Source organism: Amblyomma mixtum, chromosome 5 (genome assembly GCF_055824585.1).
Source record: "Amblyomma mixtum isolate Tamu chromosome 5, ASM5582458v1, whole genome shotgun sequence".
Classification (NCBI taxonomy): Eukaryota; Metazoa; Arthropoda; class Arachnida; order Ixodida; family Ixodidae; genus Amblyomma; species Amblyomma mixtum.
Window position 1 is genome coordinate 74,823,551 of NC_143016.1, and position 27,863 is coordinate 74,851,413.

The 27,863-nt window shown below is 47.0% G+C and overlaps 1 protein-coding gene across 1 annotated transcript; it reads left to right on the plus strand.

Annotated features, from left to right (window-relative positions):
* Nucleotides 1–1,188: 1,188 nt before the first annotated feature.
* Nucleotides 1,189–26,742, plus strand: LOC149342691 (phospholipid-transporting ATPase ABCA3-like). Its single transcript, XM_089542208.1, has 9 exons — nt 1,189–1,425; nt 3,167–3,633; nt 8,323–8,873; nt 10,748–13,039; nt 16,436–16,564; nt 21,531–21,873; nt 23,009–23,617; nt 24,401–24,698; nt 26,446–26,742. Exons 1-9 carry the CDS (start codon nt 1,189–1,191, stop codon nt 26,734–26,736), a joined length of 5,217 nt encoding a protein of 1,738 aa, XP_089398334.1. The 3' UTR covers nt 26,737–26,742.
* The last annotated feature ends 1,121 nt before the right edge of the window (nt 26,743–27,863 follow it).

Here is a 27,863-nt window from a genome sequence, read left to right on the forward strand (position 1 = left end):
GGTATCTTTAGTTCCCTGGTTTCAGCATTGCGAAACACGCAAGGCGCGGAAGTCATCGACGCCGCGCCGGTCCGTTTTCAAGCCCTCCAGGTCATCGCTGGAGGACTTGCTGCCAACTAGCCGTAAGTCACTTTACCCCACCAGGGCAATGATAGCCTACAGCCGTTTGCCCTGTACTGTGATCCTTCCCTCCAAGCACTTGCATTTTCTCAGCCATGCGTCGCTTAGCGGCATCTCGTAGGGTGCTACATGCGGTTAACGTACCCTCAGGAAATTGGCCTCTGCACCTTTGCGCGTTGTGTCCTTTACAACATTTTCTTTCTTCACCTCTTTGCCCTCGCCCAAAGATACCTGAAATTTAATGTGTTAATATGTTTTTCTGCACAGCTGTGATGTGCCCTAGTATTTTGATCACTGCTATCTGGCTTGCGCTTGCGCGCTTGCTCGCGCGAGCATACACCGCTTTATTTTCGTAGCCTAAAAGCAGAGCTTACAGGGAGACGAAGGAAATGTTGAAAGGGCGTTCATTAAAGAACTAGCACCATCGATCTGCCCTAGCTCGTAGCTTGCGGTCGTATGCGCATGTGCCGCGATTGCGATCCATACGGTCTCAGCAAGGAATAAATGCTTGGCAATTCATGAACGGCAAATTTTTTTATATGGACGTATGCTTAGGAGAGGTTGGCAACATGCTTTACTTCCGCGCACGCCATGATACTCAGTCGTGTGGCAGAGATTCTCTTTGCACACTACTATGAGGCGGACGATTCATTTTACGAACCTACTGTAGCGCTGTTTGTCAAACTATATAAAACTACAAAATGAACAAGGGAGGGGAAAACCTCAGGTTGCTTGAGCCACGACAAGAGGACTTGTCTTCGTCTGGGCCATACGAAGACAAGTCCTCTTGTCGAAATGTTGGCTCAAGCAACCTGAGGTTTTCCCCTCCCTTGTTCATTTTGTGATCGCCAAGGACCATCTACCACACCCTCTCTCTACCATATAAAACTACGTTAAACCCACATAACGTGAACAACCTCTTAGCCCCTCTATCTGTGATGCCTTTAGGCGTACTGCGCAATTGCGGCCGGAGTGTACATCAGAGCAATATATAACATCCTCATTTGTCCCCCTCTTATTTGAGCGCTAAGCTGCGCCCACACTTACTGATCTTCCTTTTGCAGGATCATGGGCGTATTCGCCCAGATCACCGCCATCATATGGAAGGACGTGTACGTGCAGCTCATCAAGCGCCACTACTTCCTGGCGCTGGCCGAGATCTTCCTCGTGGTGCTCTCGTTCGCGGGCATCGAGAATGACCGGCCCTACCTGGAGCCGTCGCCGTCCGGCGCGGACTGCCTGCGTCTCTCCACTGTGAGCGTGTACGACGAACGGAACCTGAGCGCCTTTCGGAAGCCCCAGCTGGTCAGTGCATCACGCGCTAACTGCAGAGTATCGTTCTGCGGATTTTTCAAAGTGCTCGCATGAAGTTGCCCATATTCTTCTGAAATAAGCCTTACTACCTGTTATAGGGTCTTTACTTTAATGCATAATCCCGAAAGGCTTAACCACCGTGCCTTAACATAGCAGCGGCAGTGTTCGGGCTTCAGGTAGTTATGCATTGCAGGATCGTAAAAACGCTCTGAACAAAAAGACACAGAAAGATGGACACACACTGCGCTTACCTCCAACTGTATAAAGCCTTCACATGAAGGGCTTAACCTAACGCCTAATACCTTATAGACTAGAGCATTCCCTGCAGCGCTGTCCTTAAATTAAAGAGCTGAATTGCTCACGGCTCAAGTACATAACGACGACATTGTTTTCCTCTTCGTTCTAGTTGAGAAGAATGGAAATACGTGACGGTAAAATAGGCTCGTTTGATAGTTTTTGCTTATGTGGAGGAAGGTTCCAGGTTCTGTAAACTTACGCTAAGAATTTTACGGTATCCGGACTTACTGAGTCTGTGCAAAAAACTCGCCCTATATGGTCAGGTATAACAAGTTGGAACTAAAGACGAAACTGACGGAAATACTCATTGAGCAGGTTACTTAACATAAATTGGTCTTTACTACTCACGCACGCGGAACGTGACAGCGAATTCTTTTTTAAATATGATCTGGTGTATTTGAATGGATGCTAATGAGTAATTACTGCTTACTTCGAGCGTTTTTTAATTCATTTTATCAACTCAATATTACCCTCCCTATGATATTGACTTCCTATGTGGTTTCTTCTTTCCCATGATTTTGAGAATCAGAATTATAAGGTAAATGGCAACTGAGAACTGAATGCCCCACATATCAACTGCTTGCAAGGGCAGTTTCTGCATCTACAGTGTTTGTTTTTACCAGCGTTAAAGCATTAATGTTAGTACTAGTTAGTGTTTCTTCGGGACAACATATTGAGAGCCTGCGGCACAAAATAAAACTCCTGCTTGCAACCACTCCGATTTTAGTTGTATTCCCATAACGTGCTCCAGTTTTCCAGAAACTCTTGGCTTACCGTAGCTGACACACTGCGCATAATTCCCACAGCGTTATTGAATTAAGCGCAGAGACGGGCTCTGCTCGCGAAGGCAATTTTTCAGTACAACAAACCAAACATGCTTTCAACAACAACTTTGATTTGGTTACTTTAGACAATACTGTTTATCCCTTATAAATGTGGCGGCATGAAGCAAAGCCAAGATTCATTCATCAGTCACAATCGCTGCTCAAGAATAGCAGGGGTAAAAGTCAGTGCTTCCGATTTTCACGCAGTCGCACTGTACATATTCCTTATGCACCTGTAGTTAAATATTACAAAATTTGTCATATTCAATTTCTTGCTATTGACGAACAAATGATAGTTATATCGTATCCCATACCGCGTACCAGTGACAACACCTTCCCCAAGGTCCAGAATTATGACGTCATCATAGATATCATATCTTTGAGAGCATCCAGTTTGCTGCCCACAGGTGCTAGGTTTACCACGACATCTTTTCTTACAGTGGAAGAAGGCGGGAGTTTTCGGTTGCAACTTTTGCCGCCTAACTTCGGAGATTGTTTAATATTTATAAGCATAACGCTGCCTCCCTTTATTCAAAGTTAATGTCGCGACGTGAAAGGAAAAACACCATGTAAATTAAAAAAAAAACTTTTCCTCGTGTTCATTTTCGCAGGTCCTCTACACTCCCGATTCCGAGCACGCGAAAGCATTGATTGAGGCAGCGTTTCCCATGGAGCCACCGAAGATCAAGGGATACCCAAACCTGCAAACCATGGCAGAAGCGTTCAAACGCGTGGCGCCTGTTCCGAAGCGAGGGCCTGAGCAACGGGTCGTGGGCCTCGAGCTCCTGTCTTTCGAGTCGTCGAACCGGCGGCTGCTGCCGAGCGGTTATCCACGCGACCTCAAGTTCCGTGTGGATCTCTACGACGACTTCCGCTACCTGTCGCAGCGCGTGAAAAGCTTCAGGTTGTTGGAGCCACTGCCGACAGCTCTGACACAGCGTGAGTCGGTAGCCTTCTGCCAAATGGCGCTCGCTGAGGGGCACATGACCATGGTGCGCAAGGAGCTGAACTCCCAGGAGCGGCAGTACACTATCTCCACTAACAGGGTGCACGAGGGTCCACATCCCCTGGACGTCAAGTGAGTGCTTGCTGGGCAGGCGGGATTGATGTCGCCTAGACAGGTCGCCTAATTGAGTGGAGTAAATGCGGATGGGCACCCATAATAATGAAAGTCCATGTATGCAACGCGAAAAGAGATCTGTATGCCTGAAATCAGTAGGGCCTCTGCACTAAGTGCTATTTGCGCCCTACAAACCACCAGTTCTAAGAGGTCGTTGAGAACGGTTGACCGCGATCTAAACAAATGTGCGAATGACATACGTAAGTGTTGTCTTTCGCCGGCGTAACGAGTAATGGTGGCTTGAACATCAGAGTATTGCGCTGAAATTCTTCATGTCCGCGATGCGAACATTAGAGTGACCTTCTCTTGATTAATCTGTGCAGTGATCCTAGAGTACAGGACGGCTATCATTAAACTGCAAAAAGCATGAAGCTCGTTTCTCTGAAAAATAAAACGTGTCTCAAGAATATTCCGAATGGCCTGTTATAGGAAGTTGAGACACCACATGTTTTTCAGGGCCATGTGATATTTCTGAGTGGCAGGTCCACCTTGGTGTGTGCAGATATGCCGAACCATCAACATATTCGCTTGCTGTCGATACGTTGCCCTCGATGAAAAAAAGCTTTTGAATGTAGCTGGCAAATTTGGGTGGCTTATTCACCAGCTGTATATTTTCAAAGGCTGTGAAAGTGAGAATGATCAAACAAGGGATGTCTAGGGAAGCCGTAGTCTTCAAACGAAGTGGTTTGGGGGCATGCACATCTTACTGCTGCTTTCACAGCGACACGATGGGGCGATGATTACTTCCCATGTTGCGTACAGGACTTCACTGTCTTGCTTTTATAACAGTGTTATGAAGCTTTGCACAAGCATTCCTTATGCCTCCGCCTTGCTTCTTCTGTCCTGCCTCGCAAAAGTAAGGGCTTATTGTCTTGTTTATTTAAAAAATGGCTTAGCCACAGTTTCACACGAATAGACGAGAGAGTCAAAGGCTGGCATGAAATTCCAGTCAAATAGGCTCCAAACTTTACGCTAAAAAGATTACAGTCGAACACGGGTATATCGCACTCGAAGGGGATCTCGATGAATTTCGATATAAGAATAATTCGATATATAAAAATGGCATTATGGACGCTTATGTGTAAACTAGAAGCAAGAATACATTGCACTCACACTTGCCCTCACCTAATTGCACTCACCGCCCTCCGTTGGGCTGGCATCGCACCACTCAGTCGCCACTGCTAGACCTAAGCTGCTTCAGATCGAAACCGCAGCAGGCGGTCCTCTGGAGCTAGCCACTGCCTATCATAATAGATGTAATCCTCTTACCACTAGGTTTTTGTATCGAAAGCAACATTGGCTACGTACTTCCGATTTCGCTGTGGCGGTGCTCCGAGGAGGCACAGAGACCGACCTTGAGCCATTGCCTAGCAACCGCCACAGCAGCCGCCGCCGCCTAGCGCTGGCGCAACAACCGCCGCAGCCGTTGCCTAGCAACGTCACACCGCGTGCCTCGTAGCCGCCGCCGTTTGGTATGACGTCACTCCGTTTGCCGCGTCGTTGCGCTCGCCTCCGCTCACCTCGCCAGCCGAAATGCGACGTCGCTACCGAAATGCCATTAGACGAAACTGGTTTAGCTTAGTATATCCTGGCCTAGTTGAGCTAAGCCACTGCCATTTTTGATTGAAGAATATCTTCTTGAAATTTTAATACAGCTTTAGTAGCTTTAGTAGTTTGATCGGGCCGCCGCGGTGGCTCAGTGGTTGTGGTGCTCGGCTGCTGACCCGAAAGACGCGGGTTCGATCCCGGCCGTGGCGGTTGAATTTCTTTGGAGGAGAAATTCTAGAGGCCCGTGTACTGTGCGATGTCAGTGCACGCTAAAGAACCCCAGGTGGTCGAAATTTCCGGAGCCCTCCACTACGGCGTCTCTCACAGCCTTAGTCGCTTTGGGACGTTAAACCCAATAAACCAAACCGAACCAGTAGTTTGGTCGGCTTCACGTCATGGCAGCTATGTGACGTGGAAAGTGAGTACGGAACCGAAGGCCACTCTCAAGTGCTTGCCACGTTCATCTCGGTTTCACAGCGCTAGCGCTGTCATGAAATGTCCAAGGCCGCGCCGCCGACCCGCATCCGTGCTCAAAAACTTATCGGAGGTTGCCGTCTGGAGAAGCGCCACTTGAATGGCCGCTGCTGCCCATTCGAAACATCCAACGGCCGGTTAAATTCGAGTGCGATATTCAAAGTAACTTTCCTATAATTTAAGCAGGATTTTCAAAGTGATAATCTATTTGTTCGATACAGCCTATAATTTGAAATATCCAGGTTTGATACATTATTGGCTGTTTTGGCGATTTGGCCGCATATAACAATGAGGCTTTTCAGTGTAAGGAGTTTGAGGACCTGCCGCGGTCACTAATAAGAGCCGAGTTGAAACATTGGCCGTATAAACTCGCACCTTTTTTTCACATCTTTTCAGTAGTTTGTTCTACACCACTTTTAGAAACAAGTGGCAAGCAGCTCTTTCATAATTAGTTACGAGGTTTGCTTCCGAGACAAATAATTTCTTTTTTAGCTGCATTTAAATGCGACATCAGATTTTTTTTCACAATTAAGCTGAACGTTGCTTGTCGATAGGAGGTATGTGTGTAGAACATTTGCGTAGAAAGTGGAACGAAAGATCTGCAAGTGCTCGAAGGTATGCTGACTTGTGCACGTTACTCTCGACTACTTTTAGGCAGGCTGACAAGGAGCTGTGACGCTTGTTTCTAACTGTGTGCAAAACAGAGTGCTGAAAAAGAGCAGCCCCGCCGCGGTGGCTCAGTGGTTACGGTGCTCGGCTGCTGACCCAAAAGATGCGGGTTCGATCCCGGCTGCAGCGGCTGAATTTCGACGAAGGCGAAATTCTAGAGGCCCGTGTGCTGTGCGATGCCAGTGCACGTTAAAGAACCCCAGGTGGTCGAAATTTCCGGAGCCCTTCACTACGGCGTCTCTCATAGCCTCAGTCGCTTTGGGACGTTAAACCCAAACAAACCAAACCCAACCGAAAAAGAGCAAAACATTGCCGTTTGAACGAATGGGGTTCTAATGGCAGAAAGAGATTCAAGTGCCGCCATGTACAACATTCTTGAAAACATTTTGATCATTGGAAAATTGTAAGGTACTGTTATAGAAATATTGAAGATAATGGCCCATTCTTCCTATGTGTGGCAAACTCTTCCTTTTATACGTTTTCCATCGCTAGCATGGAGCACTTAAGACTACCATAGAAAACCAATGGAGAACGGTTTTGACGATCCCTAAAAGCTTAATAGCAAGAAATGCCAGCCTGTTGACGGGAGATATGCGGATGTATTGATTGTTATAGTGAAATCTTATTTAAATAATGCGTTAACAAACTCTTTCCCGTTCAGAAATGCTTTTGTCCAGAGTTGTTCTGTATGATTAAAGAAAAGGAGAGTGGTAACAAGCTGAAAGGACGCGACGTCGTCTGTGGATCGATGGCAATCATTAAAGATCTTTAATTTCCACCATTTGGGGAAATATTTCGACCGTATTTCATTTCCGTCGGTTCGCTGGCATGTACTTTCCTTTTCACGATATATAAGGCCTAAATTCGCATAATTCGCATAGGCGAGCCATGCGTCGTCACTATTTCTATTGGGGTAAGAGGCTTACATATTTGAAGTACTTTGGTGAAGCCTGACAGAGTTATTACATTCGTAATACGGAAAGTCACTATTCGGTCGGTTTGTCATGACAAGACGGTTATTAAATTACTCCGAGTTCCTCACCTCTCTTCATTTAGACTCCCGGTCGGAAACATTTACATCTTTTGTATCGCTATTTTGCAGTTCTGCGAAGCACAGAGCACGTAAATAGCAGCTTTTAATTTAAATACGATGCTCAAACAGTATTAATCACAGTAATATCAAGCGCATGACCGATAGAGAACCAGAGGGAAAATGGGAACGTCGAGTTCCTTACGACCGCTCTTTCTTTCCGAAATACAAAGCAGGAATCAACCAACCCACTTTACAACTCTGTTGCAGTATTAAAGAGGTTTTCTGCCACACCTAGAACGTGACGCAAGAGGGAACGGATATGCTCAAAACTCAAAGCCCGATGGTCAGATCTTTGACGCTTAGCACGGCGGCGTGGCATGAGGAGCATCTGCATGAAGACCTTTCCTCCGGAAGTTGAAGCCTTTGCTCTCGTCATTGCAATAAACACACGTAGCCGAACCTAGTACGTGAACCAGAACATGCATGCTGTAACCTGCTATCGCAGGAGTGAACGTCTGCTGGTCTGGTTCCGTAAAGCTATGTTGCGACAGTAGTCCAATAGGCTTAACTTGTCTGTATTATCTAGATATGTCGCACTCACTTTTTACCAGCGTAAGTAAGTTCTTTGGCTGATGACTCGAAAGACGCAGGTTCGGTCCAGGCCGCGGCTTTCGCGTTTTGATGGAGGCGTAATGCCACAGGCCCGTGTACTGTGCGTTGTCAGTGCATGCTACAGAACCCCAGGTGGTGAAAATTACCCGAAGAACTCCACTGATGCGTTCCTTCTAGCCTGAGTCGCCTTTGGGCGTTAAACACCATAAGCCATCTATCTTAAGCCATCTTTTTGCTCTGTTTTTTTTTTTACTATCACTACCGACGCTTGTACAGTATATTCTTCTTCTCCAATGTTTGCATTCATTCAGGTCACGCTACAGCTTCACCGCTCTCCGAGCTGGCATCGGCTACATGATGCCATTCTGCACGCTGGTGGGCCGGCTCGTCGAGGAGCACCACAGCGGCATGCGCGAGAAACTACGCTTCGTCGGCTTGAACAGCGCCATCTACTTCCTGGGCCACTTCATCGCCTCCATGATGGTCGGCCTCATCGGCGTCCTGTGCAATCTGACGCACATGCTGGTCGCACCCAACTGGGAGAGCGGCCAACACGCCCAGACGTACCTCATGGGCATCGACAAGTTCGTGGTCATCGTGACATTCCTGATATTCACCGTGCTCTACATCTTCAAGGCCATGCTAGTGTCACTGTTCTTCAGAAACGCAACGGCTGCGGTGGTATTTGCCCTGTGCTACTGGCTCACATCCTATCTGGTACCCTGGTACGCCTTTGACGACTTCCATGGCTATGCCGCGGACTACATAACCCTGGGTCGAACTTCAAAGCTTCTGTCATCGTTTTCGCCGTGTATGGGCCTCCACTGGTGCTTCAGAATCCTGGGATGTGCCGCCATAACACGTGAGTTTTCTTTGCACTTAATGCGGTACTTTAAAACGCATGTTACGCCAAAGAATGGTCTATAAGCCAACTGTGTGTTCAAGAATTAAAGTAATCTCCTTCGTGGAAACATGTAGCGCTTACTGTGGGGAGGTTAATGTAGACCTCTACGTAGGTCACGTAGGTCCCTCATGGTAGGCAAGTACAAATTCTATTTGGCAACTACTGGGAGCTCGTGGCAATAACAAATCGCCTCTAAACATGAACGCGAACATGAGGAAGGAAAAACAAAATAGGAGAAATGGTGACGCCGCTTTTAAGAATCCAGAAGAGAGAATCGGTCTTCTTTTCCAGGAGATTTGCTGACTTCAGAGTGTCGCTCTTCTTGTCCAGGAGATTTGCTGACTTCCTATAACGCAACCTTTATTGTTTACTTATTTGCGCATGCCGCCGGCCATTACGACTACGCATGCCTTACGGCGATGCGAGAGCAATGAAGCATCTCAAAGAGAAGTCCTCCAGTACAGCGTGTTTATGGCTGTTTGGCCGAAGTCTCACAGAGCCCGAACAGGTTCAAAAAATGCTCCTAGCTTTCGCCAGCGACGCTTAAGGGGCTACAGCTTTCTCCTATGCTATGATAGGGCCTCTCCTATGCTTTCATGCGTGAGCATTGAAACAACTATCAGCGAAAAAAAAACTGTGTTCGGCGTTGGTGCCTGCGTGTGAAGCATCCGGGGACAGGAGACAAAAAGAAGGAAATGGTTACAGGGGAGGGAAGGAAAGAGGAGGAATGGAGAGGGCAGGAGAATGAGATGAGAGGACGATTCGATGGGAGGTGTCAGGTGGCAAGATGGAAACCACGGTCGCCAACCTATTCGACTGGTGGAGAGAGTGTTGAGGGGGTACGGCGTGGCCCACTCTGATTGCTGGACTGAATCGGCCGAGCGGGGAAGGTCTACAGCGTATTACACTGTTATTGATGAACAGCATTACTCCACTCGTCACCTTCAGGCGAAAACACTAACAGTAACGCGTACTGTATCGCATGAATCGCATTGATAATTTGGGACTTTTTTTGTTCGATTATCCCAACGCCAACCTAGCTCTGAGCATCCCATTCAGAGCCGTCCAGGCTGGTGCGAACGCTCGCTATAGCAGGAGCTTGCAATTCAGCCGAAAAGTGAGCAGTGGTGGGCGAAAAAATATCACTTAGCATAAAAAAACCTACCACCTCGTTTCACGGCAAGAACTATTCATGTAACGAAGAATATACTTTCGCATCGCGCTAACAAAATAGTGGTGCATCAAGACTGTACTTCTCGACAATTTTAGGTGGTCGAAATTTCCGGATCCCTTCACTACGGTGTCCATCATAGCCTGAGTCGCTTTGTGACGGTAAACACCGTAAACCTTTTCAAGACTTTGGAGCATCAACCTGTGGATTACTTTCACGATGTCTTTACATTATAAACAATAACCACGAGATCAAAATAAATACAACATTAAGAGTTGTCGTTTCTATAAGAACCACTGCCTGGAAGCAGAATCGGTGCTTCAAGCGCACCGAGCGCTACCTAATGGTGGTTCAGGCGTAATATGCAAAGTATACTGATTCCACTTTACCGTAAGAAGCGCACGGCCCCAGAGAATTAAGTTTCTGCTTTCGTTTCTTGATGACTTTTGCGTTTCAACGGAAATATTTGTGTCTTGATTTGGTGATCCCTAGCAGGGGAAAAAAACGCAGAACATACTTGGGGGACAGATTTTGTGGTATATTGCCGATGCAGCCATTCAAATTTTATGTGTATAGCGTTTCACTAGGTTTCCGTACATTATAGCATTTAAGTTGTGTTTTCATGTGTAGTTGCACCTATATGCCTGTTTGTCACTTCCAGGGGAATCGTACAGTTTTGGAAGTGTAAAGGAAGCCGTTCTCAGCCTCGACAATGTCACAATGGTGGAGATTTGGACTGTGATGCTGGCCTTCACTTTAATAATTGGCATCATGATTTGGTACTTCGGCAACGTGCTTCCCTCGGTAGTCGGCGTGCCCTTAGAGCCATGGTTTCCGTTCACCATTAGCTACTGGATACCCGGTGCCCAGGGCAGCGTGAAGGTCATCGAACCGAGGCCACCTGACGGACACCACTTCCAGAAGTACCCGCCCGGGGAAGCCGCTGTCACCGTCAGCCAACTTGAGTACGAGGGCAAGCAGAAGCACATTCTGCGTGACACGAACTTAAAGGCGTACAACGGAGAGATCCTGGGTATCGTGGCTCCTAGCGGAGCGGGAAAAACTTGCCTGTGCAATATTCTTACAGGCTTTGTCGTCCCGAGTGCCGGTCAGGTAACTGTTCTCGGCTACGACATGGCGCTGCAGACTGCTTTGGCGCGACAGCATATTGCCTACGTCCAGCAACGAAACGTGCTCTTCCTCGAGCTGACTGTTTATGAACACCTGGTTTTCTTTGGCTCCATGAAACACGAGGCACATCTTGTTTTGGGCACCCAGCTAAATCAGGTGCGAGACATGCTCCAACTTGGGCCAATCATGAACACCGTGTGCGTAAATCTCGATAAGTCCGAAAAGAAGATGCTAAGCCTTGCCATTGCTCTCATTACATGCCCAAAAGTTCTTGTCATGGATGAAGTTATGGTACGGATGACTCCAGCGTCAAGGAAGATAGCTTGGAATGCACTGACCTCAGTGAAAAGTACAATGTGCATCATCGCAGCAACGCAAAACGTGTATGAAGTCGATAGACGAGCGGACAGGCTTGCAGTGCTGGGCTACGCCGCTCACAAATGCTATGGCACCACTCCCTTTATACAAAAGCGTTATGGCTGGGGATACACTGTGAGGGTATTCAAGGGCCCTAACTTCAACGGCCGAGGTGCTTTGGCCAGTGTGCGCCAGACAATCCCACAGGCGCGCGTCCTTCAAGACCAGAGCGCTTTCGCCGCCATCGGTCTTGGTCACCACGAAGACTACGCCCCGGTGGCGACTGTGCTGAACAGGCTAGAAGCTAATAAAGGGTCTTTAAACATAGCGTCTCTCGCTATCAGCTTCGTCACAATGGAGGACATTTTCTTTCGCATCATACTTGAAATGGACTCGGGCGACTACCAATACAAGAAGCGCTTGGCAGTAGGCCCAGCGGGCCACGAAAAGAAATATGGCATTACCGAAGACGTCGCTTATAGCGTACCAAACATGACAGTGCTCACGGAAGACCATGGGGGCATAATTGCCGGTGGAGAGAAGTATGAATCGTCCTTGGAGATACAGGAGCACGTCAAGGCCGTCTACGACCTCAAACCGGGGAAGCCCAGTGCGGCACAGTTGTTCGTGGCCATGCTTTACAAGCGCCGGCACTACACGTGGCAGACCCTGGCGTTGCCGATGTTTGGCTTCATTGTGCCCACTGTTATCCTCATTTTGCGCGGCGGGTTTGAGACCACTACAGGTCCCCAGCTGTCTGTACCGTTCTCCGCTGACAACATCGCTTACGATTTGAATTCCTTCCGTAAGACTGAAAAAGCGTTTGTCGCTTTTGATGACGCGTCTAGTGGCGTCGGGGAGTCCGGCTACAAGAACTACATTTTATCACAAAATTATCCTGTGGACAAAGTACCGAATATGGATGAATTCCTTGACAGAGAGAGAAGAGACCGTGGCAGGAGTGAGTATCTGTTCGGAGCCCAATTCGTCGCCGACAAGGAAAACCCGACCCAGGGTAAAGCCGTGGCGTGGTACAGCGGCGACGCCTTCCATACTCAGTCGTTGTCCATCAATATCCTCTCTACGATCCTGCTGCAAAAAATAACCACCGACCCGAACGACAACGTGCTAGCCGTACTGCGACCGATAAAAGAGGGAAAGAAGTTGATTAGTTCAAGGCATCTAGAAAACGCAAAGCACGCCGAAGACCTCAGCAACATGATATCATTGAGGCTCATGACCTTCATCCTACTGCCGGCGGCCATTTCGGTGGCCACCGCCAGCTTCATCTTCTTCCCCGTCGACGACCGCGTCAGCAACTCGAAGCGCATGCAGTTCGTGTCGGGAGTGTCACCGGCCATGTACTGGCTGGCCAACTACGTCTGGGACATGTTCATCGCTCTCGTGGGCCTGCTGTGCATGCTGTTCCCGACCTTCATCTTCTACCAGTACTTCCGCAGTTACGGTAATCATCTTTATCTCTTTTTCTTGGTGACCTAATGCTGGTGACATATGATATTTGATATGTTTAAAGGCACAGGCTTCGGGCACACAATGCGGCAATATTCGAGACCTGCTTTGGGCTAGTCGGCTGGTGATATTCTTGCTTTCACGTCAACGTGTTTAGGCAGATTTCTGAATAGAGAGCACATTTTAAATAACGGACAGATTCAAGCTAGCACTCTCCGGGTCGCAGCTGCACCACTAGAAAGAAAAGTTATGATCATATGTTTAGGGGTATCCCCCAAGGTGGAGCAGACTTAGTAAGGGAGTAATTGCTCATTGACATCCACCCGAACGCAGCCATAAGGCAACAAAAGAAAGCTAAACAGCTTTCGGGTGGATGTCAATGAGTAACTACTCCGTTATTAAAGAAAAGTTATGCAGATTTCATGAGCAGGGTTGTGGCTAAGTGCATGCAAATGCTCACTATATATATTCCGCCCTGTTTTAATGTTCTTCGCGAAGGAAATTATGATGGAAAATCTCATGTACACTGAAAATCTCGTAAAACTGCCAGTTCATTTTATAAAAGTGCACATGCAAGCCTACAAGGAAAAATGACGATATTACAGCGCTATTTGCTGCGTTAGTAAATTTATTTGTCCGATGTAGAAAAATTACGGTGCGTGTCTTTTAAATGAAGTTCTGAAAAGCGCACAGCTTCGAAAACAAATGAATAGAACCGAAGAGCGATTTTTCGTTTCGTTTCTTCCCGTGTGTTTGTGTCATTACACTTTTCCATCTTAACTGTAGACACGCACAGAGTCAAACGCGAACAAATATGCATTATCAAAAATAACATAACCTAGCATAATAAAATTTATAAACAAAAATATATTTGCTATTCGTATAACTTGCTATTCGTATAATAACATCTTCAAACAGTACCTACCCCAGTAGGACACTTTTCAGCAGCTTTGCATACTTCCAGTGTGAATGGCATATAAACTATAGATAGCTGAAATGGGAAATACTATAGTAAGATCCAATAACCCCCTGCCACTTAGTTTATTCAGGTATACCAATGAAACAAACCAGAGCTGCAACCAACAATCTGTTTAACTTACCACCTTGTCATAGCACGTATGCCCAGCTACTCATGGAATATAATGAAGCTCATGTGTGGAATAAAGTGCGAAACGAAGTAAAAGAAAAAGTAATTTTTAGGCATATTTAAAACATGTTTTGCTAATTTCCATGGAAATATAGGAATAAAAAAGTTTGTCTGATTTAATTTAAAAATTTGGTTGCAGCTGACTCTAACCGATCATACCCCGTAGTTTTGAATTTCAGCGTTCCATATTATTTGTGCATTATTGAAGTGTGCTGTGGCTTTGTCCGGTCAGGATGAGGTCTGCCAGTATTATTGTGCTCGTTTAGCATTTCAATCCATCACTAGCCTTGAGGGCTATGGGTCTAACCAACTGTGTGTACTTGTTCTGAAAATGAATAAAAAAGCAAAAAAAAAGAGAAGGTGGTGAGCATGAAACAAAGAAAGCGACTTTCTGAATAGGCAGCTAAGAGCAATGGAAGTGGTTTTGTCAGGTTGAAGACGTAGCGTTGGTAGCTTGCGTGTAATTATGGGATACTGCTATGTTGGTGGCCAAGTTTGTAGACAATAAACTCGATAACTCTCAACATGATGGTGGATCGTAAGATGACGTTCAGTGACTGACACGTGTGTTTTTTCCTAGTCTATATCATGCCCCTGCCAACCGCTGTGTTCTGTGACATTCGTATACGGCACCTTGTATTGCTTTATGTCAAAAGTCCTCTTTCCGTTGTCTTTGAAAGTTGGTTCTTCATTATAGCAATGACTGGAGTTTCTGTAGAGTTACGGTTGACAATGTGAAGGAAATATTTTTTAACGCTTTCTTTGACTTGCCTAGGCCAGTGCGCCAGCTTCTCCGTTCGCTACATGCTCAATGCACGGGTGAACAATGAGGGCTGGGCTTCAATGAAAGTATAGCACATTCCAGTCCAAGCTTACTCACACAGATGTATTGATGAGCCCTCTGACATTGAGCTGAACTCACAAACGAACCAGGGTATCCGTTTAACAAAGGTGCCACGGTCAGCGAGTCGTCTCCAGTTACATTGCAAGATCGTCGGATGGGTTACAAATTACTTGCGTTCGCTGGAAGGTAATCCTGACGTACCACTTCTGAGTGTTAAGACAATTATACCTAATATCCAAACAGTGTCATGTGTGTCTTGGTTTTCTCTCCTCATGTTTCATGAGCTAGTCTGGGAATAGCAATGGCCGCCGACTTTCCTTGAGTGGTGAAGTTTACAATTAATTCTGTATACGTCATTTTTTCTGAGGCAGTAGTAGTTGGTAGGGCATATTTCGCACTTTCGGGCGCAATGGAAGGTTTGTCAGAATTCGGTTTTCTAGTGCTTGCATGGTCTGCCATTCCGTAATCACTGAAATGGAGGCTCTCATAGTCTGTATTTGACTTGTTTAATTATATCAGCCTGGAAGTCAAAGCAGGAGTTTCCCATGCCAAACTGCTGAATCTTGAAAAGGTCTTAAACACACACCGAAGTCATGGAATAACTTCAAACGTGGAGAGACATGAATGGAAACACCGGTAATATGCGACTTTGAAACGAGAATTGCATTACCACCCCCTGCAATCCAGCATGCGTTATTTTGTGCTCTTGGGTTGTTAAATTAATAGTTAGGTCAGTCGCACTTGGTAAAGTCTAGCTGTCTAGTGCCATCGCTCAGCACTCCGCCCTAGCAGGCAATGAAACTCGCTCAGTTCAAAAACAGCGCAAAGAAATGAACACCTGTAGATGAAAAAAACACTGAATGATGCTCGCTGTAGACACGTGGCTGTGCGGTCTCTGGAACGTAATCTAACCAAACGCCTTCGCCTTCAGTCACTACTTATGTATACTAGTATACTGCTGCTTATATGCCTAATCGCTATGACGGAAATTTTAACATTTCATTGCATACGCCACGTACGCGACCTAATAATGCGAAACTAATCACTTGACTAGCCTTATTCTCGCTGGGAAGATGTGCACCATTTGGAAACCGCAACATTTCCTTCTTGTGTTATGTTCAACACATGTTTTATCTTTGAAGTGACATAACCAATACAACTTCCGCCAGACCTTTTACAAGCACCAACTAGCCCAACAACGAGTCCTAATATATTTTCGCAGGTGCGCGGCTGAAGCGTCTTGTAAAAGCGCTAATCTTTTCCAACGTTGTGCAACCGGGAACGTTCTCATCATGATATCGGCTTTCTTAGCCGTATACGTCTCGGCCGCACACTCATGCTATGAAGTGCTCATGTTGGTTTATTTAGACTAATAAACTTTTTCTTCATATTCATTCCAGCCATAATGAGCATCATGATCCACGTGATGCACATGCACAGCATGCTGCCTTTCGTTTACTTCTTCTCATTCCTCACGGACTCTATGGTATCTGGATTCTTGGTGGTGAGCGCCCTGACGTTCTTCTCGGGTGCGTACCTACCTCGTTTCACACTTCCTCTAGATGTGCAGTGCACACAACGATAGAGTCTCTCTAGGATCCCATAAGTGAACCGCAGCATTGCCCAGAATTCGGGACAGCGCCCAGCGAATGATGCTAAGCCTATGGCGGCCTATCACGTTCTTTTCTGCAGACGCTCTGTTATTTTTTTTTTCTTTTGTCACGGACGATATATGGCGCTATTTTTAATGTTAAAAGATGAGCACCACTTGGTGGCCGCCAAGGGAACTAAAGGCGGTTATCGCTTCTAGTTCCCTTTAGCGCGTCGCTAATGCACTAAAGTGTGTATCGCTATTATGGGAGTATGGAAATGAATTTCGCGTTCTCCGCCCAGTCGGTGACGGCAATTGCTAATATTCTGATGTCAAACCGGCAATGCTGTCCCCTATAAAAAGGCACAATTGGTGCGTGGTTTTGTTAGGAATGGGTGAAACAGACAATAGTGAATGGTGTCATTTCCCACTGTCCAGTAAAATTATCTTTTCCATGAAGCGGCGCTCACTTTATTGAGGACTATCTGTTCACTAGCACTTGCTTCATGAGAAAGATTGGCTTTTTCTGAAGGGAGGGGGGGGGGGGGGGGACTGCAATTTCATCGCTGAAGCATTGCCTACAGGGCTAACTTCCCATCGTTGTTCACCCCGCCGCGGTGGCTCAGTGGTTACGTCACTTGGCTGCTGACCCGAAAGATGCGGGTTCGCTCTCGGCCGCGGCGGCTGAATTTCGATGAAGGCGAAATTCTAGAGAAATTCGGAGAGGGAACGTTAAAGAACCTCAGGTGGTCGAAATTTCCGGAGCCCTTCACTACGGCGTCCTTCATAGCCTGAGTTGCTTTCGGACGTTAAACCCTAATAAACCAAACCAAACTTTCCCTTGAGTAAGTAAATGGTTTTTATTTACCTACCTAGTATATAGTCCGAGGGGTCATGAAGCGTTATTGCGTTAGTTTCAGACACGACACGGGCGCAGAGCGTTCAGCGCTGTTGTTTAGATCGATTGCAACCATTCTTTTGCTGCAGGGCCCCCTACTACTTGTCTGCCTGGAAAGCATAAAGATAGAAACAACCCAACAGTATATGTGTCATGGAAATCAGGCGCCGGTAATCAGCCTAGCGCTTAATTTTTACGGCGAGGAAAAGTTACGTGACCGATATTCTTTGAAAGCAAGATCTAAAGCGATAGCAAGCACGCTCATTACCGCTCGACAGCGGGATGGAACACGAAGTAGACGGAAACGTAGCACTAGTATGAGCGAAAACTTCTGATAATGAAAATTCTGCAACGCACAACTTGTTCTCAGACAAATCTCAAATGAAAAATATTCTATAAACCGCACCAGATATGTAAGCGAGTGAATTAATGTAATAAAAATAAAATAATTTACGTTTTCGGTAATTTGTAACATAATGAATTGCTTTTGTTGTCTGGTAATTTAGTAATGTAATGAATTACTTTGGGGCACAGGCGGCGCTGTGGCTCTGTGATAATGGTGTTCGGCTGCTGACCCGAAAACCATGAGTTATTCTGAACAGGGTGTCGTACGCGCTACGTCATCGCCGGGTGCTTGTAAATTACGTAATGAAACAAGAGCATAACGTTTTTTTTTTTTTTTACTGACAACACTACCTGTGTTGTTCCAGCCGACGCGGTGGCTTTATGGTAATGCTGCTCGGCTGCTGACCCAAAATACGCGGGTTCGATCCCGGCCGCGGCGGTCGCATTTCGGTGGAAGCGAAATGCCAGACGCCCATGTACTGTGCGATGTCTCTGCACGTTATAGAGGCACCAAAGAGGAATCTGAACTTGTCTTTCTACTGCGGGAACTCGATCTACATGTCCCGAGCACCCTTAGAAACTTCTAATTATTGTCTTGTGCGGCCAATTTTCCTAATTTAAATGGGATTAAGCGTCCCGGCTGGCGACTTCTTTTTTAATCCACCGCTGATGGTAGGAGGAGTCAACGAATGCGTGAAGTGCCTTTCAGGCAGTCCTTTGTCGGCTTGGCGCTCTGCCATCGGCGGAGTAATACGTAGCGATCGGCAGAAGCGAAGAGCCCACACGTATTTTTATTTCAGTGTGAATAGTTTTCAGCTATGTGGTCTCTGACTGGATCTATTTATTCACGGAAACCTAAAAAAAAACAAAAAAGCAAAAGCGAAGCCTCCATGCGACTGCCTGAAAGGCACTCCACGCGTTGGTTGACTCCTAGTAGGCCTTCAGCGGTGAGTTCATAACAAGGCGGGAGCCAGGGCGTTTATACCAATTTAAATTAGGGAACTCGGCCGTACAGGACAATAATTCGAAGTTTCTAATAATGCTGGGAAAGCGTAGATCGAGTTCCCACGGTAAAAAGACGAGTTCAGATTCCTCTTTAGCGCACCTTTAGTGCACAGCGTCTCTCGTAAGCTGAAATCGCTTTAGGACCTTAAACTCCATAAAACCAAAACCTACCACATCTACCACGGCTCTTTGTGTCGGCAGGACTTTGGTCTCTCGTAGACTTGCTAGAACGCCCCGAGAGGAGGAACAATGTGCGTCAAGTCTGGGGCAGTGTAACAGATCGGAAAGTACTGATACTGTGCGATGTCAGTGCACGTTAAAGAACCCCAGGTGGTCGAAATTTCCGGAGCCCTTCACTACGGCGTCCCTCATAGCCTGAGCCGCTTTGGGACGCTAAAACCCCAATAAACAAACAAACAAACAAACAAACAAACAAACAAACAAACAAACAAACAAACAAAGTACTGACAATTGAGTTGTGCATCAGTGAATGTCGGTATCCTGTGTTGTCGGGTCGCTGTAGGTGGGTATTCAATGAATATGCAGGAGTGCAGGTGTCACGAGCATCCTCCGAGCAGCAAGATGGCTGTGCTCGGGGTGTGGAAGGGCCAGATGGCACAAGTCCCTGTTGAAAACTAGATGGGAGCCCGTAGTGTTAGTTTCAAGGTTAAGTCAGTTAAGAACACAATGATGTCTGGTTACGCTGGTCGTCACTGGTCGCGGGGAGAACAGGCCGAAATGCGGTAAAAAGGTGAGCACATTACTGAGGGCAGGCTGCCGGGGTCGATTCCTGGGAGCTCCTGAACAATACATAACGTGCTTCGGAGCGGCGAAAGCTTTGGGAAGAAAGGCATTGGGGTCGCCGCTCTTGAGCGCATGGAATGAAAGTGAAGAGTGTTTAGCCTTGCTTTTGTTTTGCTTGTTTTGTTGACATTGCCTTATATGTTTGCAATCGTCCGCGCCATATAATAAAAAAAGATGGAAGAGAGAATGGTTGTCTCGGACGGAATTTGGCGGGAGCGCAAAAGAATGAGCGATTCGCATCTAAGAGGGTACTTGAAAGCGACAGCGTTCAGGGTTCCATTCAGGGGAAAGAGCGGCGTCGTACCGTCGGCGTCGGATGCAGCGTAACGCACGTTAGACGTGGATCTTTGGAATTGAAGTGAATAAAAAGCACGTAATGCGAATTAAAAGACCGCCGCATGTCTCATATGATGGCAATTGCTAAAAGTAAAAAATTTAAGCCTAAAGGAAAACTTCAAGCATATTAGTCAGGATTCGGAAGACACTGGACAAAGTGGAGGAACAACACCTCCGAAAGCTACAGACCAACACTTACAACAACCCACGAAGACTACACGTAATAGACCCTGAGTCATTTGACTCACACTGCAAATTCTGCGGGGAGAAGGCGGACCTGTACCATATGGTATGGGCCTGCCAACGAAATCAGGCGGTCACTGTCAATAACCAGCCAACGCAGGAGGGGTGGGAAGCAGCTCTGACCAGCTCGGACGAAACTAGTTAAAAAGAACTCATCTAAAGAGCGCGGACAGCAGCCTACGCCAATGGGGTTCCGGACTGAGAGCTCCACCCGCCGCTACAACCTCCTAAACAGTTTCATTAAAGTATTTTCACCACGGACCTATGATCATTGCATTGCGAGTCAGACAGGCTATCCCTAAAGGCCACTTATGCTCGCTTGTAAGACTTCCGTACAAGCGGAGGTATACATGTATGTCGCGTGATCTTTCAAGTAGTCTTTTACCACTGTATTCTAATGGGTATGTATGTAATTAGTTTCTAGGTAAGGAAGTAGTAATTAAGTGAGTAGGAAAGTGCTGGTTGGCGTTTCATATCCTCTTTGCTTCACGTGGAATAGTGGCACCTCTATGCGCCGGCCACCGGAAAACACCCGTAGACTTGTGGGGGATGCGCAAACACAACCATGAAATAATGACAAAAAAAACGATGGAAACGCATCAACAGCTTCTAATGCTATCTCTCTTTCAACAACATGATGTAGTTAGGTGTCCCTGTGGATTTTTGAATGCATGAAAACCAGACAGGGACTAAAATATTTGCATTATTTTGCATGAGATATTATAATGCAAAGGTAGCACTTTTTGCGAGCAGTAATTGGTAATGTCCGCTCATGTAAGCAGTCCGCGAATTGCGAAATTTTCAGTTATAAACATTAATATTATGCATTATTGTATGTCAAAGTATAATGCTTAAAGAGTGCTTATCTACTATCGTGCCGTTCTAATCCCGTGGCGAAGGATCTATCAAGAGACTGTCTGTAGTCTCATTTAGCCTCGGCTTGTGTACATGCTGTGCAATGTCTGTAAGTCCGACTGAATACATGAATGTTGTGTTGTGTTAGGTTTAGTGGCACATAAGCATCTAAGGCTATCATACGCCAAGCGGAATGAATGAATGAATGAATGAATGAATGAATGAATGAATGAATGAATGAATGAATGAATGAATGAATGAATGAATGAATGAATGAATGAATGAATGAATGAATGAATGTTTGGTGGACTGTATTCCGAAAAATTACGGTCATCTCCTCCTCTTCCAGTCATAAATATGTGAAGCAGACGCATTTTCTAGGCTCTAAAAATTGAACTTTCTCTCTTCACGCATGCAGGTGTCGTGTCCACGTTGGGGTACCAACTGTACGTGGTCGAGGCAGAGCTAGGCCAGGATCTGATCAGCACGGAGCACCCGAGGGATCCGCTACTCTGGCTTCTTTACCTCTGCCCGCCCTTCAGCGCCTCGTGGGCGCACGTTAAGGTGATCCAGCTGGCCTTCGAGAACGCCTACTGCTCGCACGCATCCGATCCCAGCCTCATCTACGACGTGTGCGCCTTTGTGCGCAACAGCGCCGAAGAGGCCGCCATCATGATGACCGGACTTCGCTACTGCTGCGCCACCTACTACAAGAGCAACGGCACTTCTGTAGAACCGCTGTCCACTACCTCGTTCCACAGGCAAGTGTGCTTCTGCTGAACAACTGCAGTCGATTCGTGGATAGGTTAACCTTTTTTATTCGGTATTTCGCCGACGGCAGCGCATTTTGTTATTTTACCCACACTTGTTGCTTTTTCCGGTAACAGGGCCCTACACAATTCTTTGAAGACTCTAACGTAGGCTCGCGTGCGCTGCAGATCAGTTATCTGAGATATCAACGCGTAGTACAGTCATTCCTTTTCTTTGGACCCCTTCTTTAATCCCTGCCTTCCCAGTACGCTCCACGTGTACACGCACTGTAAGGGCTGCTGCACCGTTACGCATACCTCTATGCTGGCGCGAACCCTGTGTGCCTTCGGCAGAGCGAGGGCGCTCTAGCCTCTATCTGCGCAATGAATCAAATGTGAAGCGTCGCCAGCGTGGAGGGGCAATACTGCTGCTGCATGAGTTCATTGTTTTTCATTGTTTTTTGTTGTTTTTTGCACCACAGCGGTGGCCAAGTGGTTGAGAATCGGCCTCGCATGCGGGAGGTGCGGGGTTCGATCCCCAGTGCCGCCGGATACCCACCGGTGTTGCAATGGGTACAAGCTTCCCGTGGCCAAGTGCTCGGCTTATTCAGGGTGAAGCGATTGGGCAATAGGGCTTAGATCTCACCTTGAGCAAATGAAAGAACCTTGTGCCATGGCGCTCTTTGGCCGCAGATGCCCATGCGCTATAAAAATTCATGATCATCATGATCATCATCGTTATTAGGTTTTCATCTAGGAAATGTGTGTGCACAGGCCGGCCGATATTGTCGGGCAGCGTCTGAAGTGCTTGCTCGCTGTGTTCAACCGCCACATATATTAGGATTCTGACATTCTGGCTACGTTTCTAAGCTTATGGTGGCACCTTACATTCACGCGTCCCACCCACTGTCGACTAAGTTTAAATGAAACGCGACACTTTGGGCGAATGCACGGGTTTGTCACGTGCTCACGGGTGAGCCTGCCCCACCCAAAGACGACGAATGGAAGTGGTCATGTGATCGCAGAACTGAGCCACATGTTGGTCATCGATGGACGTGCTTATAAAAGCCTCTCATTTTAAAATAAACACAGTTTAGCTGTCCGCACAGGACACATATGAGAGTCATGTGGCCTTGCTACGCTGCAGGGACGGTGCCATGATGGAACTGACGGTGATGTTTATCGAAGGCTTTGTGTGCCTTATGCTGCTCGTCCTCATCGAACACGCCACCATGCGTCACTGGTTTGCGCCTGCCGCCAAGATAGAGGAACCAGCCTCAATGGGCGCGTCTCCGGACGTCATTGCTGAGCAAAACTACGTCCACAAAGTGCTCGAGCGCCATGACCTTAGCAAGCCATCCCTTCTGGCACTGGACCTCAAAAAGAGCTACGATAGCTTCGTTGCTCTCCGGGGTGTCAGCTTTCACGTGGACCCCGGTGAGACCCTAGCCGTACTGGGAATACTCGGCAGCGGCAAATCTACCCTCCTGGACGTGCTTTCGGGCATCCAGGCACCGAGCGGAGGAGTTGCGTATATCGGTGACGTGTCCTTGGGAGACGTGGCCCGTTGGGAGAAGTCCATCGGTCTCTGCCCCGACTACGACGCCTTCCTTGGACGGCTCACAGTACGCCAGACGTTGACTATGTACGCGTACATCCGGGGAGTGCAGCACCACAGCAGGGCCACGCTAGTGGAGCACCTGTTTGCACTGCTCAATCTGACCGACGTCGCAGAAGACACCATCGACAACTGCAGGTAAGCTAGAACTTTGTTTCTGAATGCAGGTTTTGAGGGCCGGGAATTTAGTAGTGAAAGAATATTCTTTCAGGCTAGTTTGGGCATATCTGACCGAATTTTCAGCGCAGAAAGACGAGGACACAAGAAGCGGAAAAGAAGTGGGCAGGAGGCGTTGTGTCCTGTCCATTTCGTTTCTTGTGTCCTACACTCTTCCACATTTCATGCGGATATGGGACCAAACCAGACACTCTGCAGACGTAAAACGCGTCTTTTGAGTGGTAGGAGGCGCTGCTGACCAGCGATAACCTGGAGGACCAACGGACCCTCATACAACAGATACGCAGTGTAACTGAAGCCAGTGGAGCCCTGGAATGAGGGCCCCATTCCATAAGCTCGCACAACTCCCCGCCTTTCTGCACGAAACATTCGCCCATAAGATGTACTCATGTTCTCTTTATTCTCAGAATCATTAAGTGATATTATTTTAGCCTGCATGCACTCTGGCTACAAGAGCACTGTTGGTCTTCATAAATGTTTTCCTAATTAGGAGATGGTAAGAAAATAGAATTTTTTTGCTGTCTGAAAGCGCAGATTTGAACTTAAAGGAGCATCAAAATTCAGGTTGTAGATGCAAATACCAAGTTTACACTTTGGTTTTGTGTTGCCAAAACTTCTATAGTGCTCTGTTCAACTCAGTCCTCGGTAACGCGCTGACATCGGTGGCAGATAAGAAAACCTATTGCTGCACCTTCACGTTATCGATACTAAGCGTTGTATCGAGTCCCCACGTCTTCAATGCAGCGCAAGCAACCGGCGGAAGCTGGCAGTGGCAGTGGCCATCGTGGGCTTGCCTCCGGTGTTGCTTCTGGACGACCCGGCGACCGGCCTCGACCCTTTCGCGAAGCGCACCATCTACAAGTCGGTGCAGGTGCTGCGCCAGCTGAGCAAGTCGGCCGTGCTGCTGGTCACCACCAGCTTGTGCGATGCCATCATCATGTCTGACCGCATGGCCATCATGGTGGACGGCCTGTTCCGCAGCATCGGCCCCTTGGCCGAGTTACAGGCCAGGCATTGCCGAGGGTTCGTGCTGAAGCTTAAGGTTAGTACGTTATTGGGTACCCCAGGTCACAACGGTAACGCAATTTACCGAAGAACAGCTTATCATCGCTTCTGACGGCAAAACTTAGTAGTCTTGCCGTCAGGATAAAATCTTGCTGAGTATCATTTTTCACATCTTATATTACTATAATTCGCAATTTACCACTTCCTTCCTTTCCACGCCTCTATCGCCTCGATCATGCAAGACATGCAAGCAAGATCATGAAAGCCTGCCCAGTTTTTGCATATTTCAAAAATATCATAATTCACAGATAAATTTAGCACCAAACAAATGAAAAGAATTTTCGTCTGATATCGCCTCGACTACGTTAGCAGTTTTCAAACGCCACTGCTGCCAAATATAGACGCTTTGTAATCGGGTCATAAGCTTTTATTACGCTCTTTAAATGTTATGACCTACATAGTTCTCTTCTGCTTCCTTTTTATTTTCTGCGTTGGTTTCTTTCCGTCATTCGGGAGCACTTTTTATTATTTTTCATACTGAATAGGTCCTTCTTAGTTATGTGCGTTTGTGCTGCGTTGTCTTACTTAAAGTTCTTGTCTTCATTTCTGCAAACTGTCATATATTTTATGTGTTTGATTTACAAATTGTTGACGTAATATACAATTCTGGCTTAAGGGTTGTTGAATTTCTTTACATAATCTAGTAAATATTGTTTGTCTCTGTGTACTCCATCATATTTTCTCAGCTCGTATACAATACTGGATTATCTTGAAAAAACAACGTATTTTACCCTGGTAATTGATTTTATCCTATTATGCTCGCCTATTCCCGCCCTCTCTAATGACCAACTGTCTGTTCAGGTTATTCTTGTGCTGTATTTTTCATCTTTAGTAACACGTCAAACGATTCTCAGAAAAATGTCACGCGCCAAAAATGTCAAAAATGTATACAGCTCGGTCGGTCGATAGGCCGTCGGCGTAGTAGTAGTAGTCGGCACCGCATGTCGCCAGTAATCGAGGTCTGCGTAAAAAACAATCGTATCATGCCAACCGTTTGCCGCAGAATGTCCCTGATAGTGTCATATGATTCAGCGTTTCGTGCAGCATAAACTTACTAGTTAAGTTAGAGTCTAGCTTGCAGCTGGGATTCTAACCGGTGCCGTGTAATCGGGGGCTGCATAAAAAAAAGTATCATGCGCGGTTCGGGTGTCCACCAGGGGAAGTGAGACTGTTACTGCTTTATTTATTTTCGTCAAAAAATCAATTTTCGATTTCTGCTAAAGGCAAGTCGTCGCGCCGAATGGGCGATGGCGTCCCTTGGACTCGCTGGCAGCGCCGCAACACGCTATTGCGTTCGACTCTTAAAGGCAAAGCTTAAAGGTCCTACAAATTTTGTTTGCACACCTTGATTTACTTGCACTGGCTTTTCAATTTTTTAGGCTTTGATTGCCTTCTACTTATATCGAATTTTGTTTTTTTTTTTCACTTATTTCCTATCGTTCCCACCCAGTGTATGTACTATCGGCCACAAAAGCTTGCGGTGTATGGTTACACGAAAAAAAATTATTTCGGTGCACCCAGCTATGAAAATCACCTGAAATGTCTCTAGCATGATGGGGTGTACGTGCTCGCTCCGCTGGTAACAATACCTGGCTACTGAACCACGTGGCATAGTTGCGATAACTTTTCATTTTTCCGAAAACACCGCCATCTTGACGTTTTCTTTTGAGAGTAGAATTGAAGTTTGGAGTGCTTAAAAGGTTAAGTCTGGGCACACGTTACAGCTGAAGCCCGAAGCCTACAACAACCCGGCAGCCTGGAAGGCCATCGACGGCTCGGTGAAGTCGGCGCTGCCCTCGGCGGCTTTGTCTGGGCAGCTGACGGCCTTCGTCGAGTACGAGATCGACAGGCTGCCGCCGTGGAATGACCTGGCGCGGATGCTGACCGACATGAAGCAGCACCTCGGCGAGTACGTCTTCGACGTGTGCCTGAGCGAGGTGACGCTGGAGCACGTCATCCTGAAGATAGCCAAATACCAGGTGGCGTCCGCCAGGGTCCCCACCGTCACCTCGTGACGCACGCTGGCTGAGGTCTGCGCGCCAAGTCGTCGCGGCCAAGGACACATACCAAAGGACGAGACGCCAAATTTTAGTCAAGAATGCGTCTTACTACGTTTCTTACTTGAGCCACAGAGAAGAAAGCGGCTACCGCTCATGTCATTACCCCTTGCGTCATGTTTTTTTTTTCTTAGGTGAGGGAGTGGTATGAGGCTCGTGCCTAAAGAGTGTGGCACTGATTAAATAAGGGGGGGGGGGGGGGGGGGGGAGTGCGGACTGTGCAGATAAGATCCCAGAGTATTGAGCTTCGCGGCACATCCGATAGGTGGCCTGACACTGGTAGGATGCTTCCTGAGTGCCTCCCGGAACCGTGTGCCAGCCATGTCCGGAAGTTCGGAGCAGTCAAAGTAAGCTCGCGCTTTTCTCAGGCTGCTTTCTTTAGCACATGGTATGTAGCTTCATTCTAAACAAAAGCAGAGGTCCTCCTAATCGCGTTTATAAAATAGCATTTGCCTTCAGCAGCTTTGGAAGTGCGGTATTTGGCATCTGTTGGCAACTGTCTTCGAATATTTTTCACGCGTCCCTAATTGAAATTTCCAGCAGTGGTGCGCGCATGCTGGTAGCGGAGGTTGGTGGGCTTTCTTGTAGACAAATAACGCTTCTTCATTACCAATGGAGAAAGCGTGATTGCACTTCGAACGCAATAGCGTGCTCCGTTTACTTATGGCCGCGCCTGTACGTACGACAGCTTGGAAGGGCAGGGTGCAACAGTCGACGAGGAGCACAGCGATAAGTATAGATTGGGTGCATGGTATCTATTGTGCGCTGGGGAACAAAATTCGAGCTCTGTTCGACTTTTATCTCTTCGAATGAAGGTGTGACAAAAGAGAGAAAGGCTGGTTCTTGAAGACACGCTAACGAATAGGAAGGCAAGAAAAAAAGCATCAAAGAACTTTTGTTCTTTGTTGCTTCTTTTTTCTCGCCTTCCTATTTGCCAGCGTGTCTTGGATAGGACTCTCGGAGAGGACTCTTAAATGCTGCCTTAAGGGCATGACGCGATAGCGTAGTGGGTTAGGCTTTCCATTCTGAGAAATTTGGCACCCTTGAACGCATTTTTCATTTTTTAAGTTTCAATTATTAATTGA